This window comes from Mobula birostris, chromosome 3, assembly GCF_030028105.1.
Source record: "Mobula birostris isolate sMobBir1 chromosome 3, sMobBir1.hap1, whole genome shotgun sequence".
Lineage (NCBI taxonomy): Eukaryota > Metazoa > Chordata > Chondrichthyes > Myliobatiformes > Myliobatidae > Mobula > Mobula birostris.
In genome coordinates this window covers 4,069,452-4,087,749 of record NC_092372.1, presented here as the reverse complement: position 1 = coordinate 4,087,749, position 18,298 = coordinate 4,069,452, and the positions used below count along the sequence as shown (strand labels likewise).

The 18,298-nt window shown below is 45.9% G+C and overlaps 1 protein-coding gene across 1 annotated transcript in view; it reads left to right on the top strand.

The window, feature by feature from the left end:
• The window catches only part of st8sia5 (ST8 alpha-N-acetyl-neuraminide alpha-2,8-sialyltransferase 5), an 85,723-nt gene that overhangs the window by 29,867 nt on the left and 37,558 nt on the right, over positions 1 to 18,298 (top strand). The window contains exons 3-4 of the mRNA XM_072252158.1: positions 4,879 to 4,965; positions 11,039 to 11,183. Coding sequence (XP_072108259.1) covers positions 4,879 to 4,965; positions 11,039 to 11,183 — 232 coding nt within the window. The remainder of the gene's footprint in view (positions 1 to 4,878; positions 4,966 to 11,038; positions 11,184 to 18,298) is intronic.

Here is an 18,298-nt window from a genome sequence, read left to right as displayed (position 1 = left end):
CCCTGAGGAACACCACTAGTCACTGGCAGCCAACCAGAAAAGGTCCCCTTTATTCCCACTCGTTGCCTCCTGCCTGTCAGCTATTCCTCTATCCGTGCCAGTATCTTTCCTGTAACACCACAGGATTTGATCTTGTTAAGCAACCTCATGTATGGAATCTTATCAAATGCCTTCTGAAAATCCAAGTAAATGACATCCACTGCCTCTCCTTTGTCCACTCTGCTTGTTACTTCCTTGAATAATGCTAGCAAATTTGTCAGACAAGATTTCCCTTCACAGAATCTATGCTTGCTTTGACTTATTTTATCATTAATTTCCAAGTACTCCAAATCCTCATCCTTAATAATAGACTCCAATACCTTCCCATCCACTGAGGTTAGGTTGAGTGACACTCAACCTATTTTCATAAGGCATGCTCCCCAATCCAGGCAACATCCTTGTAAATCTCCTCTGTACCCTTTCTATGGTTACCACATCCTTCCTGTAGTGAGGCGACCAGAACTGAGCACAGTACTCCAAGTGGGGTCTGACAAGGGTCCTATATAGCTGCGACATTACCTCTCGGCTCCTAAACTCAATCCCACGATTGATGAAGGCCAATACACCGTATGCCTTCTTAACCACAGAGTCAACCTGTGCAGCAGCTTTGAGTGCCCTATGGACTCGGACCCCAAAATACCTCTGATCCTCCACACTGCCAAGAGTCTTACCATTAATACTATATTCTGCCATCATATCTGACCTACCAAAATGAACTACCTCACACTTATCTGGATTGAACTCCATCTGCCACTTCTCAGTCCAGTTTTGCATCCTATCAATGTCTCGCTGTAACCTCTGACAGCCCTCCACACTATCCACAACACTCCCAACCTTTGTGTCATCAGCAAATTTACTAACCCAACCCTCCACTTCTTCCAGGTCATTTATAAAAATCACGAAGAGTAGGGGTCCCAGAACAGATCCCTGAGGCACACCACTGGTGACCGACCTCCATGCAGAATATGATCTGTCCCCAATCGTTCTTTGCCTTCTGTGGGCAAGCCAGTTCTGGATCCACAAAGCAATATCCCCTTGGATCCCATGCCTCCTTAGTTTCTCAATAAGCTTGTTGTATTTTAAAAACCTCCCAATCATCCAACTTCCCACTCACTTCTGCTACCTTATATGCCCTTTCCTTGGCTTTTATGCAGTCCTTAGCTTCCCTTGTCAGCCACAGTCACCTATCCCTGCCATTTGAGAACTTCTTCTGTGGGACATATCTATCTTGTACCTTGTGAACAAATCCCAGAAACTTCAGCCACCTCTGCTCTGTCGTCATCCCCGCCAGTATCCTCCTCCAATCCACCTGGGCAAGCTCCTCTCTCATGCTTCTGTAATTCCCTTTATTCCACTGTGATACTGATACATCTGACTTGTGCTTCTCCCTCTCAAATTGCAATATGAATTCAATCATATTATTATCACTGCTTCCTCAGGGTTCCTTTACTTTAAGCTCCCTAATAAGATCTGGATTATTATAAATCACCCAATCTAAGATAGCCTTTTCCCGAGTAGTCTCAAGCACAAGCTGCTCTGAAAAGCCATCTTGTAGGCATTCAACAAATTCCCTCTCTTGCGATCTGACACCAATCTGATTTCCCCAATACCCTTGCATATTGAAGGCCCCCATTACAATTGTGACATTACCCTTATTACGTGTCCTTTCCAGCTTCCCTTGCAATCTCAACCCCACATCTTGGCTACTATTTGGAGGCCTTTATATGACTTCTGTAATGGTTTTTTTACCCTTGCAGTTTCATAACTCCAACCGCAAAAAATATAGCCAGCCGCTGTCCTGCCTTCTTTGTAATTGCATCAATATCTTGGGACCAGAACTAGAAACTGCTCACCTTTTCCACTTCTGATCAACTAATCCCACCGGCAGCACAGGATCCTGTGCAAGTATGTGTCTGTCTAAATGCCGCAAACCTTGCGTTAGTATCTACATCTCCTACCACCTCAGTAATGCATTCCTGCCTGATCTGTTCTGTCACTCAGTTAGATAAGGCTGGTCTGTAACTCTTGGAGTACCGGTCTTTGTCACACATCACTTTGTACCTTCGACTACAAAGATCATACCGCTCTCAGATTTACAGTGAACACTGTTGGCATTGGTGAGGTCTAACTGCCCAGCAGCCTCTGCGTGTGGAAGAACCTCCTCAACTTACTCCTGAAATGCCTGGACGTGTGATGTTTTCACAGCTCAAGTCATTCAGGAGTTTGGACTTCAATCTGTAAGGAGTTTGTACATTGTCCCTGTGACTGTTTCCTACGGGTGCTCTGGAGTCCTCCCTCTGTCCAGAGTCGTACTGGTTAGTAGGTGAATTGGTCATTGTAAATTGTCCTGTCATTAGGCCGGGGTTAAATTGGTGGGTTGCTGGGTGGTGCAGCTCGGTGAGTCAGAAGATCCTGTTCTGCGCTATATCTCAAAATAATAAATAACAACAAGCCAAGGTGCCAGAGGAATGCAGTGGGTCAGGCAGTGACTGTCATCCATGCCTCAGATGCTCTGACCTGCTGAGTTCCTCCGGCAGACAGCTGTTGCTTTAAATTCCAACACCGCGGATCTGAAATGCCTGTCTCTAATCCTACAACTACTGCCACCAGCCCTGGACTCCCCAGCCCGATTCACATTCAGATTTGTTTTTCACACGCACATCAAAAAATACAGCAAAATGCATCATTTGTGTTAGTTAGCGCCCATCACAGCCTGAGGCTGCACATTGCAGTCCCAACATATTGTTCAGCAAAACAAGCCCCTTTCCTCTCTCCCACCCACTCATACACACTGACAGTCCTCAGATAGGCTGCCTGTGGGCCTCCAGCCTCCACGGGACCCAGGAACTGGGATTTCCTGACTAGACTCACCGACTTTGGGCTCTGATCTTCAGTTCCAACCCCAGGACTTGCTGATGACAGGACCTCGAACTCCAGACCCACCACCGGCAGAAGTAGTTTCCAATCCCCAGGTTCAAAGTTCAAAGTAAATTTATAATCAAAGTACAATTACTGTGTGTCACCCATATACAACCCAGAGATTCACCTTGTGAGGATTCACAGCAGATACAAAGAAACACAATAGAATCAATGAAAAACTGCTCACAGACACAGACAACTGACCAATGTGAAAAAAGTCAACAAGGTGCAAATATAAGAAAAACAAAATAATAATAATAAATGAGTAATAAATATTGAGAACATGAGATGAAGAGTCCTTGAAAGTGAGTCCATAGTTTGTGGGAACAGTCAGTGATGGGGTGAGTGAAGTTATACCCTCTGGTTCAGGAGCCTGATGTTTGAGGGGTAGTAACTGGACCTGAACCTGGTGGTGTGGGTCCTGAGGCTCCTGTACCTTTTTCCTTGATGGCAGAAGTGAGAAGGGTATGACCTGGGTGATGGTGGTCCACATGGCAGAGCAACTATCCCTCTTGTTCAGAGACTTTCATTAGTTTGGGTATTTATTTGAGTGGCTGGAAGTATCACCCTGACCAGCGAGGTGGTCGCTTCTTAGAACCTACAGGCAATCTAAATGAACACTCTGAGAAACTTCGGGCTGAGCTTCTCATAAGCCCCTTCCTGCTGATGATGTGCAAAAGGTTCACACGGCAGGAGGTTGATCTCACATATTGAGGTGCTTAGATTCATGCCCCTTATCTCAGCTACATAAGGTTCACTAAGGTTGTCATAGCCGGGCTGGGTGGGGGAGTGGGGATAAACTCCCACTACCTATTAAATGCTTCCAATGACGTGTGTGTCAAATAGCCTCTGACAACCAAGTCAAGTTCCTGGTTTTGACATGTGGCTTAGCTGTTTAGCCCTGCTGTACAATTTCTACTGATAGGTGAAGGGGCAAAGGCAGATTGCTACTACCTTGAAATCAGTCGCTTTGTGCAGATGGGGCTCATCATTTAGGAGAAGGAAAACTCTGATCTCAAACCTCCACTGCCTTGTATCCCATTTATGTCGGTGTACCCACTTATGGGGAAGGTTTTGGGAATAAATCCCGAGCAAAACTCTGAAGCTGGAGTTTAACACTGACTGGCAACTGCTGGTGCCAGACTGTATCAGTCTCTGCTATTCCTTCGCATATATCAGCTGCGCGGAGAGGGGGAGCCAGCTGCATGCTCTCCGTATCGTACTGACCTGGCCTGAGTATCATGTAGACAGCTGGAATACAACATCCACAGTCGACTCTGACCAACGGAGGGCCTCAATTAAGGTTTATTTATGTAACCCTCAGGTTCAGCTGGAGGCGTTAGCCTAGGGGAAGAGTCCCCGGCCCCACACGTGATGTGTTACCCTGTTACAAATCAGTACCACAAAATATCAGACAGTACACCATATGCAATTAAACGATTGAGCTTTATAATTCTTAATTTGACTAGCGGGTTAGTAAAGAAAACAAAAAGAAAAAGGGCCTATTTTAATGGGACAGTCTAATGGGCACGTTGGAGCTCACGGTTTCCCGTCCGTTAGTTCTCCATCGATTTCCCCCAGGCAGCGTTGACTCCCGGCCCCATTCCTCCTCCACTCCGTCCTACAGTCTACGACCTCTCCGTTCTGGCATCTTCTCTCTCCATCTTCCGCCGAACAAAAGCATGTGAATCCCTTGCTCTCGGGCACACAAGAAAGAAAAATAAACTCCCCTCATTTGACAGCGCACATGCGAAAGCCCCCGTTATCTCTAGCCATGACCCAAACACTGCAGCTACAGGGAAACTATTACATAGGAGTGAAACCTTTCCCGGGGCGTTACATTTACATGAGTAGTTGTGACAGTGAAAGGATGGCTTCTGCTGTGAGTTTCACCTGGTTCCCTGATCTCTTGTTTGGCAGGGTGAAGCAGTCCGAGCTATTCGACCGATGGAAAACTCTTCAGCTGTGTAAGTGGGAAAGAAACCAGACAGCTACAAACATCTTTAAGTAAGTGGATGAGCAACCAGGGAGTTGAAGGGAGGGAGGTGAATGTACAATAGCAGAAAGTGAATGTAGAGACAACATGAGAAACACCCCGAGAAGAGAAAGAAATGGAGCGATCAGAAGGATGAGGGATGAGAGGGATGAGAGGGTTTTTGGAAGAGTTGGCGAGGCCTAATTTGGAGTATTGTGTGCAGTTTTGGTCATCTCCCCACAGGGCAGATGTCAATAAGATCGAAGGAGTGCAGAGAAAATTTACAAGGATGTCGCCGGAACTTGAGGAACTGAGTTATACAAAAAGGTTGAATATGTTGGTACTTTATCCCCTGGAGAATGAGGGGAGATTTGATAGAAGTATTCAAAATTATGAGGAGTACAGATGCAAGCAGGCTTTCCCCCCCTCCCGAGGATGGATGAGACTCAAACCAAAGGTCACAGGTGAAATATTTAAGGAGAACTTAAGGAGAACTTCTTCACCCTAGAGATAGTCTCTTAAATGTGCCTAATGTATCTGCCTCTAACACCACCCCGGCAGTGCATTCCACACACCCACCAATCTCGTAAAAAACCTAACCCTTTACTTTCCTCCAATCACCTTACAATTATGCCCACTCCTATAAGCCATTTCTTCCCTGGGAAAAGTCTCAGACTGTCCACTCATTCTATGCCTCTTTTCACCTTTAACATCTCTATTAAGGTCCCTCTCATCCTCCTTCACTCCGCTCAACCTGTCATAAAACATAGAACACAGAAATTTACAGCACATTAAAGGCCCTTCGGCCCACAACGGTGTTCCGACCATGTAACCTACTCTACAAACTGCCTAGAATTTCCCTCCACTTAGCCCTCTATTTTTCTAAGCTCCATGTACCTTTCTAAGCGTCTCTTAAAAGACCCTATTAGAAACATAGAAACATAAAAAATAGGTGCAGGAGTAGGCCATTCGGCCCTACGAGTCTGCACCGCCATTCAGTATGATCATGGCTGATCATCCAACTCAGAACCTTGTACCTGCCTTCCCTCCATACCCCCTGATCCCTTTAGCCACAGGGGCCTTATCTAACCCCCTCTTAAATATAGCCAATGAACTGGCCTCAACTGTTTCCTGTGGCAGAGAATTCCACAGATATTGTATTGTACTGTATCCACCTCTACCATCACTGGCAGGGCATTCCATAAACCTGCCACTCTCTGTGTGAAAAACTTACCTCTGACATCCCCTCTGTACCTACTTCTAAGCACCATAAAATTATGCCCCCTCGTGTCAGCCATTTCAGCCCTGGGAAAAAGCCTCTGACTATCCACACGATCAATGCCTCATCTTATACACCTCTATCAGGTCACCTCTCATCCTCCGTCGCTCCAAGGAGAAAAGGCCATGTTCACTCAACCTAATCTCATAAGGCATGCTCCCCAATCCAGGCAACATCTTTGTAAATCTCCTCTGCACCCTTTCTATGGTTTCCACATCCTTCCTGTAGTGAGGCGACCAGAACTGAGCACAGTACTCCAAGTGGGGTCTATTTATTTATTTTCTATATTTTCATGTATTGTATTGAACTGCTGCCACCAAGTTAACAAATTTCACAGCATATGCCGGTGATATTAAACCTGATTCTGCTTCTGAAGTTTTGTGCCTCTTTCCTGACTTGGGAAAAAACCTTGGATTAAAAACATCAGAATCCAACAATTACCTCACTATTTTTTTCTCTCCTTGTTTAATTTTATTTATATATAAATTTCTTGTACACAGTACTCCAAGTCGGATCTATCTAAGGTCTTATATACAGCAGCTGTAAAACTACCTCACGGCTCTTGAACTCAATCCCACGGTTGATGAAGGCCAACACACCAGATGCCTTTTTAACAACACTGTCAACCTGCACATCACCTTTGCTTGTCCTATGGACATGGACCGTAAGATCTCTCAGATCCTCCACACTGCCATGAGTATTAGATACATAGAAACATAGAAAACCTACAGCACAATACAGGCCCTTCAGCTGTGAAACAAAGCTGTGCCGAACATGTCCTTACCTTAGAAATTACCGAGGGTTACCCATAGCCCTCTATTTTTCTGAGCTCCATGTACCTATCCAGGAGTCTCTTAAAAGACCCTATCGTATCCGCCTCCACCACTGTTGCCTCTCTATACCTATTATATTTCGTCTTCAAATTTGACCTACCAAAATGAACCACTTCACACTTTTCTGGGTTGAACTCCAACTGCCACTTCTCAGCCCAGTTCTGCATCCTATCAATGTCCCGCTGTAACCTTTGACAATCCTCCACATTATCCACAACACCTCCAACCTTTGTGTTATCAGAAAACTTACTTACCCACCCTTCTACTTCCTCATCCAGGTCATTTATAAAAATCACAAAGGGGAGGGTCCCAGAACAGATCCTTGCGGAACACGACTGGTCACTGACCTCCATACAGAATGCGAACCATCTACAACCACTCTTTGCCTTCTGTGGGCAAGCCAGTTCTGGATCCACAAAGCAATGTCCCCTTGGATCCCATGCCTCATTACTTTCTGAATGAGCCTTGCATGGGGAACCTTATCAAACGCCTTGCTGAAATCCATATACACTACATCCACTACTCTACCTTCATCAATGTGTTTTGTCACATCCTCAAAGAAATCAATCAGGCTCGTAAAGCACGACCTTCCCTTGACCTATCCCTAATCAGATTGTGTCTCTCCAAATGCTCATAAATCCTGCCTCTCAGGACCTTCTCCAACAACTTGCCCACTACTGAAGTAAGACTCACTGGTTCATAATTTCCTGGGTTATCTCTACTCCCTTTCTTGAACAACGAAACAACATTTGCAACCCTCCAATCTTCCAGTACTTCTCCCGTCCCTATTGATGATGGAAAGATATCACTAGAGGCTCAGCAATCTCCCCCCTCGCTTCTCACAGTAACCTGGGGTACATCATGTTTGGTCCTGGCTGCTTATCTAATTTAATACCTTTCAAAAGCTCCAGCAAATCCTTTTTCTTAACGTCTATATGCTCAAGCATTTCAGTCCACTGTAAATCATCGCCACAATTGCCAGGGTCCTGTTCACAGGTGAATACTTAAAGTGTTCATTAAGTATCTCTGCTACCTCTTCCGACTCCGTGCACACATTTCCACAATCACACCTGACTGGTCCTATTCTCACACGGCTCATCCTCTCGCTCTTCACATACTTGTAGAATGCCTTGGGGTTTTCCTTAATCCTGCTCACCAAGGCCTTCTCATGGCCCCTTCTGACTCTCCTAATTTCATTCTTAAGCTCCTTCCTAGCTCATGTAATTTTCTAGAGCTCTAACAGTACCTAATTTCTTGAACCTTTCGTAAGCTTTTCTTTTCTTCTTGCTAGATCTTCTACATGATTTGCTCAACATCATCCTTTAACCCAACCATCCTTTCCCTACCTCAATGGAACATACCTATGCAGAACGCCATGCAAATGTTCCCTGAATATTTGCCACATTTCTGCCATGCATTTCCCTGAGAACATCTGCTCCGTTTCTCCCTAATAGCATCATATTTCCCCCTACCACAATTAAATGTTTTCCCAAATTGTCCTTTTCTATCCCTCTCCAGTGCTATGGTAAAGGAGACAGAGTTGTGATCTCTACCTCCAGAATGCTCTCCCACTGAGAGATCTGACACCTGACCAAGTTCATTTCCCAATACCAGATCAAGTACAGCCTCTCCTATAGTTGGCTTATCTACATATTGCGTCAAAAAACCTTCCTGAACACACCTAACAAACTGCACCCCCATCTAAAGCCCTCGCTCTAAGGAGTTCCAGACAATATTAGGAATGTTAAAATCACCCATTGGAACCAACCCTATTATTACTGCACTGTTCCAGAATCTGCCTCCCTGTCTGCTCTTCGATGTCCCTGTTACTAGTGAGGAATCTATAAAACCCCCAGTAGAGCTTTTGCCCTTTTCCTGTTTCTGACTCAGTAAACATTCTCTCCATGATTTCTTCCTCTTCTGCAACTGTGATACTCTCCCTGATTATCAATGCCACTCCCCCAGCTCCTTTGCCTCCCTCTCTGTCCTTTTTTGAAACATCTTAAGCTTGGCACACTCAGCAGCCATTCCTGCTCCTGAGACATCCAAGTCTCTGTAATGGCCACAGTGTCATAGTTCCACGTATTGATCCATGCTCTAAATTCATCCACTTTGTTTATGATACTCCTTGCATTGAAAGAGACACATCTCAAACCATCTGTCTGAGTGCATCTTTGCTCTATCATCTACCTATCCTTCCTCACAAACTCTCCACAAGCTGTCACTACTTGTGCGTCAACCACCCCATCCTCTGCCTCTTCACTTCGGTTCCCATCCCCTGCAAATCTAGTTTAAACCCCTCCCCAATAACATTAGCAAACCTCCCTCCCAGGATTTTGGTTCCCTTCCAGTTCACATACAACCTGTCCCACTTGTGCAGGTCACCCCTTCCCCAGAAAAGGTTCCACTGATCCAAGAAATTGAAGCCCTGCCCCCTGCACCATCTCCTCAGGCACTCATTCATCTGCAATATCTTCCTGTTCTGACCTTCACTAGCTCGTGGCACCGGGAGTAATCCTGAGATTACCACCTTGGAGATCCTGCTCTTCAGCCTCCTTCCTAACTCCCTAAACTTACTGCGCAGAACCTCCACCCCTCTCCCGCCTGTGTCATTGGTACCAACATGTACCACGACCTCCGGCTGTTCACCCTCCCCTTCAAAAATATTCTGTAACCACTCAGAGACATCCTGGATCCTAGCACCCGGAAGGCAGCACATTATCCTGGTGTCTCTTTTGCTGCTGCAGAATCTCCTATCTGTCCCCCTAACGATTGAGTCCCCTATGACTATTGTCCACCAGACTTCACCCTACCCTTCTGAGGCTCAGAGCCAACCACGGTGCTACTGGTTTGGCTGCTGCTGCCTTGCCCAGATAGGTCACCCCCCTCAGCTGTATCCAAAGGGGGAATACCTGTTGCTAAGGGGAATGGTCATAGGGAGACCCTGCAATGACTTCTTTCTCCCTTTACCTCTCTCGGTGTTCACCCATCTACTCCCCACATTCTGCGCCCTGGGTGTAACCACTGCTCAAAAGTCATATCTGTCAATTGCTCTGCTTCCCCTAAGTTCATCCAACTCCTGTTCCAGCTCCTTAATGCGGTCTTTCATGAGCTGGAGTTGGCTGCATTCCCCGCAGGTGTAGTCGTCAGAGAGACCATCTGGTTCCGTGAATTCCCACATCCTACAGGAGGAGCATCCCACTGCCATATCTGCCATCCTGCCTGCTCTGTACAATGGGCAACCAAGACCAAGTCAGCAATAGCACAAGGAAAAACCAGCCCTTCTTACCTGTTTCTCTGGCCTCAGTTTCTTGAGTCAAAGCCCCTAAGTTCCCACGCTGACTCTAGCCCCCACTCCAACGATGGCCACTCTGCTATCCTCATAAGACATGTTCTCTAATCCAGGCAGCATCGTGGTAAATCTTCTCTGCCCCTCTCTAAAGCTTCCACATCCTTCCTATAGTGATGTAACCAGAACTGAACACAATATTCCAAGTGTGGTCTAAGCAGGGTTTTATAGAGCTGCAAGATTATCTCACAGCTCTTGAACTCAATCCCCAACCCCTGACTAATGAAGACCAACACACTAAACACCTTCTTAACCACATAAACACGAGGAATTCTGCAGATGCTGGAAATTCAAGCAACACACATCAAAGTTGCTGGTGAATGCAGCAGGCCAGGCAGCCAGAGATGCTGCCTAGCCTGCTGCGTTCACCAGCAACTTTGATGTGTGTTACCTTCTTAACCACCCTATCAACTTGTACTGCAACTTTGAGGGATCTGTGACGTGAACCACGAGATCCCTTTGTTCCTCCACACTGCTCATATCCTGTAATTAACCCTGCACACTGCCTCCAAGTTTGACCTTCCAAAGTGAATCACTTCTCACTTTTCTAGATTGGACCTCACCTGCCACTTCTCAGCCCAACTCTGCACTCAGTCGTTGTCCCAAAATCTCTCAGCTTGTGTCTCCATCTTTTGCTTCCTCAGATCCCACCTGAGTCGATGCTGTAATGCACCAGCGTTTCTATTTACAACGCAGAAGAACACACCCCAGGGGGTCAAGCTGAAGTATGAGGTGGACAGCAGTGGCTTCCTCTTCATCGACGCAGAGGTTTTTGAATTATTTCCAAAGGTAAATTCACCAGACAGTGTGATGTGTTGAGAACAAGGACTGTTAGGCTGGGTAACAGCTTCTTCCCCCCAGGCTGCGAGACTTCTGAACATCCTGCTATCACCCAGCACACATTACTTATGACAGCAGAGTCTGACTCAGGGTTAACATCACCGGCATATGTCATGATATTTGTTAACTTAGCAGCTGCAGTACAAGGCAATCATGATAAATATCAAAAAAAACCTGAATTACAGTTATTGTTAAATTCAAGTAGTGCAAAAACAGAAAAATAGTAGTGAGATAGTGTTCATGGGTTCAATGTCCATTCAGAAATTGGATTGCAGAGGGGAAAAAGCTGTTCCTGAGTAATACAGTTCTATATTTAACTATATCTTGTATATGCATTTTATGTCAACTTGTCCATCTACAGAATTTTTGAAAAATTTGTTAATGTTATCTATGTGTTGTATGTAAGATAATGTATGTACTGTGTTTCACACCTTGTTTGCAGAAGAACGTTGTTTTGTTTAGCTGTTTCATGTGTACGATAAACAAGCTCTGTGGGTAACGGGTTTTAATGGTTCAAAACAGAAAACAGCTGTTCACTTTTAAAATGCATCCCTATGAATTTGCTTATTCACTGAGAAGCTGGAAGAAAGAATGTCAGTCATCAGGAACTTTATCATAAGGTTATGAAATCTATTATGAGATATTTCAAAGATCATTGAAGGTAAGAACTGGGTATGATTTTGGACTGGATTAGTGAAGGGTTTGCAGGAAGCCAGGCAAATGGATTTGTTCTGTCTCCAAGAACTCCAGAGGTACAGTCAATCTGACTTTGAAAGACATTTGGACACCCGGAAAAGGGATCCTCAGGAAAACAAATGTATCTATATCTTCATCCACGTGCCTGTCAGATGGAAGAGGAGAGAATTGAGAATGTCCGCCACCCTGGACATTTTCTCTCTCTCGTCCATCAGCCAGAAGATACAAAGCCCAATAGTGCCTACCACCAGGCTCAACGCAGCTTCTACCCTGCTGTTACTGTATCAGACTATTGAACAGTTCCCAGCCACAGTAAGATGGACTTGACCTCACAATCTAGCTCTTTGCACCTTATTGTCTACGTGCATTTCTCTTACTCTGTACCACAGAAATCATCCTAATTGGATGCATAATGGCTTGGAATGACAACTGTCCTACCAAGACCGCAGGAACCGATAGAGAGTTGTGAACAAAGCTCAGTACGTCTGTGAGAGAAATTAATGCCGATCAAACACAAAGTAGGCAAAGACCTTGAAGCTAGTTACCGCCTTACAGGGAGCCTTTCCGCATATCTCCACCAACACAAGGTTACAATTCCAATTTTGTACAGTAAATCTAATCACACTAGGTCAGCTGGTCTCCAGATACTGTTTCCGCAATTTACAATCGGTTTCTCATTGATCAGAGTACCAAACAATCGGTTAATCACATTGCCCCTCAGACGATTAGCACCTATACGATCTGCAAAGTCCTGCCTGGTTCTGCCGAAGGGTTTCAGCCGGAAACATCGACTGTACATTTTTTCCATAGATGCTGCCTGGCCTGCTGAGTTCCTCCAACATTTTGTGTGTGTTGCTCTGGATTTCCAGCATCTGCAGATTTTCTTTTGTTTGTGATTGTTATACTTTATACTTTATTGTCACCAAACAATTGATACTAGAATGTACAATCATCACAGCGATATTTGATTCTGCACTTCCCGCTCCCTGGATTACAAATTGATAGTAAATATTAAAAATTTAAATTATAAATCATAAATAGAAAATAGAAAAATGGAAAGTAAGGTAGAGCAAAAAAACTGAGAGGCAGGTCCGGATGTTTGGAGGGTACGGCCCAGATCCTGGTCAGGATCCGTTCAGCAGTCTTATCACAGTTGGAGAGAAGCTGCTCCCAAATCTGGCCGTACGAGTCTTCAAGCTCCTGAGCCTTCTCCCAGAGGGAAGAGGGATGAAAAGTGTGTTGGCTGGGTGGGTCGTGTCCTTGATTATCCTGGCAGCACTGCTCTGACAGCGTGTGGTGTAAAGAATGCTTTCTTCTAGTTGTTAGTTGGTACAAAGCAGATAGACTTTTTAAAAATCATACTCTCCCACCCTCAGTCCTCAAGCTTGATTTTCCCTCCACAGTCCCCTCCTTTTTGATGCTAGAATAACCCTACTCCTCCTCATCGTTCGGATCCGGGCCTTCGTAATCTGGGGCTGGGGCGCATGTTTAGGCAAGCAACTTCATCACACTCAGGATCAAATGACTCTGGTTTCATTTTAGGAAACATCGCCACGGGTCTGGGTCAGGACCTGAGCATCAGGGTACACGTACGTCAGATTACCAGTGCTGCTGTTACAATTAACACCAATATCAGCCCATACGTATGATGGAACCCCACCATCCTCCAAAAATATCCTCCAGTGACCACCAAGACCCTGGGGAATTATAATCATGAAATTCTTCTCCTGCCTTCTTTATCTTTTCCACTTTCTCCTTAATATTTCTGCCAGATTAGTGGTATCCTTGGACTCGTCAGGAATATTAAGCACAGCAGTCCTGTCCTGTGATGGCACGAGAGCCTCCTCTCTCAGCTAACACTAATCTAGGGCCATAGGATTCTGTAAAGCCACAGTTCTAGTCACTACTACTTCAGCGGTTAATTATTTTATCTGCAATTGCGTACCCACCGGAGCTAAGGTAGTGTCATTAGCTAACCGTCCGAGGGCTGAATGCATCTGTGTCAATTCTTGAGCTGCCCTGCCTGCCTCGTACATAGGAAATGTAATTATCCAGAACGTTTCCGCATCAGTAATCGCCCTCTTCCTTCGCGGATGGGCAACGGGGTATGAGTCACGAGAGTGACCACCCGCCGGTACTACAAATCCAAGGTAACAACATCCGGTCCAGTTAAGAGGTAACCAGAAGTAAGCTTGACACCCACATATCCGGCATGTTTACCCAACCGTTAATCAGTCTTTTCTTTGCATCTACTCCTTCCCGTTAACTGACCCGTCTTGCTTTCCCGGCACCAGCACCTCTCAGCTGTTTGAGTAGCTGCATGCACATTATGATTTGTTAAATTATAGTTAGGCAGAGACCATTCCTCAAAGCAATTTCCCTTAAAGAATACCGGTCCAATTGCCATTCGTGTAGCCTTGTTCTTCTGTTGATTACCTGTTCCCTCCTGTATCCATTCCTTCCCTTTATCTGGCCAGTAATAGCTGCTGGTTATTTTATTGAAGTATTCCTTCTCCTTCTCATTGAAGGGAACTGGCCATAAGGGTACCCCTCCTGCTCCATGCACAGGGATCCAACAACTGACGACATTAGTCCATGTGGCATATTGATAAACTACGCCCAAGTAAGTATTATAGATTCGCCCCAGCATAATAAACCCCAATAGTCCACACAACAAAAGTAATTTCTTCATAATTCAATTTCCCACCTTCCCACCTTCAGGAAACAATAACTTGCACTTGGATCTGTGTACCCAGGCAGGCTTCTCCTGGACTTTCACAGCAGTCCTCGTCACCAGGGTCACTTGGTTCTGTGTACCCAGGCAGGCTTCTCCTGGACTTTCACAGCAGTCCTCGTCACCAGGGTCACTTGGTTCTGTGTACCCAGGTAGGCTCCCCTGGACTTTCACAGCAGTCCTTGTCACCAGGGTCACTTGGTATGTCTCTTTCCACCTAGGAGAAAGAGGGTCTTTCCTAAGCATCTGTACAGATACATAGTCTCCAGGTTTAAAGGGGTGAGTGTTTTTTCCCCTGGCTGAGGTAATACAGCAGCTACCTGCCCTTGGTTTGCTTGGACCTCGGTCATCTCTGAGGCTGAAGTACGCGGGTGTTTACAACGAGTGGACAGTCGCAAGGCTGCGGGACCAGACGACATCCCAGGGCGGATACTCATAGTGTGCGCGACACAATGTTTAAAGACATTTTTAATCTCTCTCTCTCCCAGTGTAGAGTGCCCTCCTGCTTCAAAACATTCACTATTGTTCCTGTACCTAAAAACACCAAGGTAACATGTCTGAATGACTGGTGTCCTGTCACACTCACCTCAATAATCAGCAAATGCTTTGAGAGGCCGCTCAAGGACTACATCTGCAGAGTGCTACCTCCCAAACTGGACCCCTACAATTCGCCTACCAACACAACCGATCGACAGATGACACTGCTCTACACACCGTCCTTACACACCTGGAGAAGGATGCTTATGTGAGAATGCTGTTCTTCGACTACAGTTCAGCATTCAACACCATAGTTCCATTCAGGCTCAACAAGAAGCTCAGAGACCTTGACCTTCACCCTGCCACGTGCAGCTGGATCCTGGACCTCCTGTCAGATCGGCAGCAGGTGGTAAGAGTGGGCTCCCTCACCTCTGCCCGTCAACACAGTTACCCTTCAGGTCTGTGTCCTAAGTCCCCTCCTTTACTCTTTGTATACCCATGACTATGTCACCACCCACAGCTCCAATCTGCTAATTAAATTTGCCGACGACACTATGTTAATTGGCCTAATCTCAAATAATAACAAGGCAGCCTACAGAGAGGAATTCATCATCCTGACACAGTGGTGTCAAGAAAACAACCTCCCCCTCAATGTCCCAAAACCAAAGGAGCTGGTTGTGGACTACAGGTGGAATGGAGATGGGCTAACCCCTATAGACATCAATGGATTTGGGGTTGAGAGGGTGAACAACTTTAAGTTCCTCAGCATCCACATCACTGAGGATCTCATGTGGTCTGTACATACCAGATGCGTGGTGATAAAGGCACAACAGCACCTCTTTCACCTCAGACGGTTGAAGAAGTTTGGTATGGGTCCCCAAATCCTAAGAACTTTCTACAGGGGCACAATTGAGAGCATCCTGACTGGCTGCATCACTGCCTGGTATGGGAACTGTACTTCCCTCAATCGCAGGACTCTGCAGAGAGTGGTGTGGACAGCCCAGTGCATCTGTAGATGTGAACTTCCCGTGATTCAGGACAGTTACAAAGACCGGTGTGTAAAAAGGGCCTGAAGGATCAGTGGGGACCTGAGTCACCCCAACCACAAACTGTTCCAGCTGCTTCCATCTGGGAAACGGTATCACAGCATAAAAGCCAGGACCAACAGGCTCCGGGACAGCTTCTTCCACCAGGCCATCAGACTGATTCATTCACGCTGATACAATTATATTTCTATGTTATCTTGACTGTCCTGTTGTACATAATGTTTATTACAAATTACTATCAATTGCACATTGCACATTTAGGTGGAGACATTGTAGAGATGTGCTACACACAGAGCTAGAAATTTCTTTTTATTTCAAAATATACTTTATTCACGCAGTCTGTAAGTCGCATTCGAGACTAGTTTATTCAAACTTTGTGGCACTGGCTTTTACGCAGTTCTGTTCCCGCCCTCTCCGGGTGGAAATGACATCAGAGGTGCATTACAAAAGTCTCTCCCCGCGCGTGGGCTTTCTCCCCTTGCTGGTGAAGAAGGCCCAGTGCCATTTTGGGGCTGGCCTCTCTGTCAACGCGCTTCCCATTTTGTGAGCCGGTTCGCCTGCGTAGAAAGTGGGTCGCTACAACATAATGTAAAGATATTTACTCATGTATAGGAAGGATATAAGTAATAAAGTCAATTCAATTCAATTCAATTATTGCTTCACCTAGGGCTTTAACAATTTCTCTGTTTTCCCAGCGGTCCAGACCAAGGACGTTTGTGCACCAGTCAGAAGGGGCCGAGACCCCACCGGTATCAGCCTACCCATTAACACTTGGAAGGGAGTCAGTTTAGTTGTCAGCTCACCTGATCTCTTAGAGCGTATAATGCTATGGGAATAGCCTCTGCCATTTCAATCCCGTTTCCTGACTTTCTTTAGCCCATGTATATTTTAATACTCAGTTCATTCTTTCTACTCAGGAGCTGATACCGAAGGTGACATTCCCAAGTAAATCGTAATGCCTGACCCAATTCCTTGAAGAATTTAGCTGTAAAATGTCTCCCTCTAGCACTGTTCGGAACCTCAAATCTGGGAATAATTTCTGTCATTAATGTCTTAACCACAGTTGGAGTATCTTCTTTTCTAGTGGGAAACGCCTCCACCCATTTGGAGAACATGGTCCACTATTACTAATAGGCATCTGTAACCCCCACCTGGCTGGCGTGTGCACAAAGTCTATTTGTAATCTGGTAAATCGTGCCTCCCCGGGGTGGGAAATGGTCAAATTTAGCAGGTGACTTTCCCCTATTGTTTCTCTGGCAAATCTCACACAACCTGCCCCACAATGACCGTTAGCCCCGGTGCAGACCCCATTGTTGTTGTGTTTGATGGGTACTACCCCCCACCGAACCTACATGTCCTTTCCCATGTACTAATCGAACATGGAGACTCCTGGGACACACCGGGCGGTTATCCGGATGTCGCCAGACCCCCTCAGACTCCATAAAACATTGTTTCCCCTCCCGTATTCCCTTCTCCTCTTCCGGGTCCCGTCTTGGGTGGAAATTAGATCCTGCAGGCTGGGGTAACAGCGGTACATTGTATCTGCATACGTACCAGCGGCTTTCCTGGCAGCCACGTCAGCAGCTTCATCTCCTGTAGTTATGGGCTCTGAGGCTTCGCACAGCAATTTGTTCGGGCAACTGCACTGCTTGTAGCAGATTTTTAATGAGATACGCATGCTGGATAGGTTTACCTGCAGACAAAATGAACCCTCGATGTTGCCAAAGTGACCCAAAATCATGTACCACCCCGAATGCACACCTAGAGTCTCTATAGATGTTTACTGTGTATCCCTAGGTTAAAATGCAGAAAGCTCAGCTGTCGCTTGGGGAAGGGTTCCTACCTCTAAGATACCACAGGGAGTCACTATCATAGCCTGCCAGTACGGTGGGGTCATTGGGCTTGCTGGAGGAGCCATCCGTAATGACAATGAAATCTGGGTTGTCAACGGGTACAGTGGAGAGGGCCGGCCATGGTGATGTAACGGTCTCTACTACTTGCCAGGACCGGGAGTGCGGGCGCTCTTTTAGAAGTTAAATTCGACTTGCTAAGTAACATGACCTCGCCCCCGTGCGGCGGGCCGTGGTGAAATGTTGCCTAGCAGCTGAGAT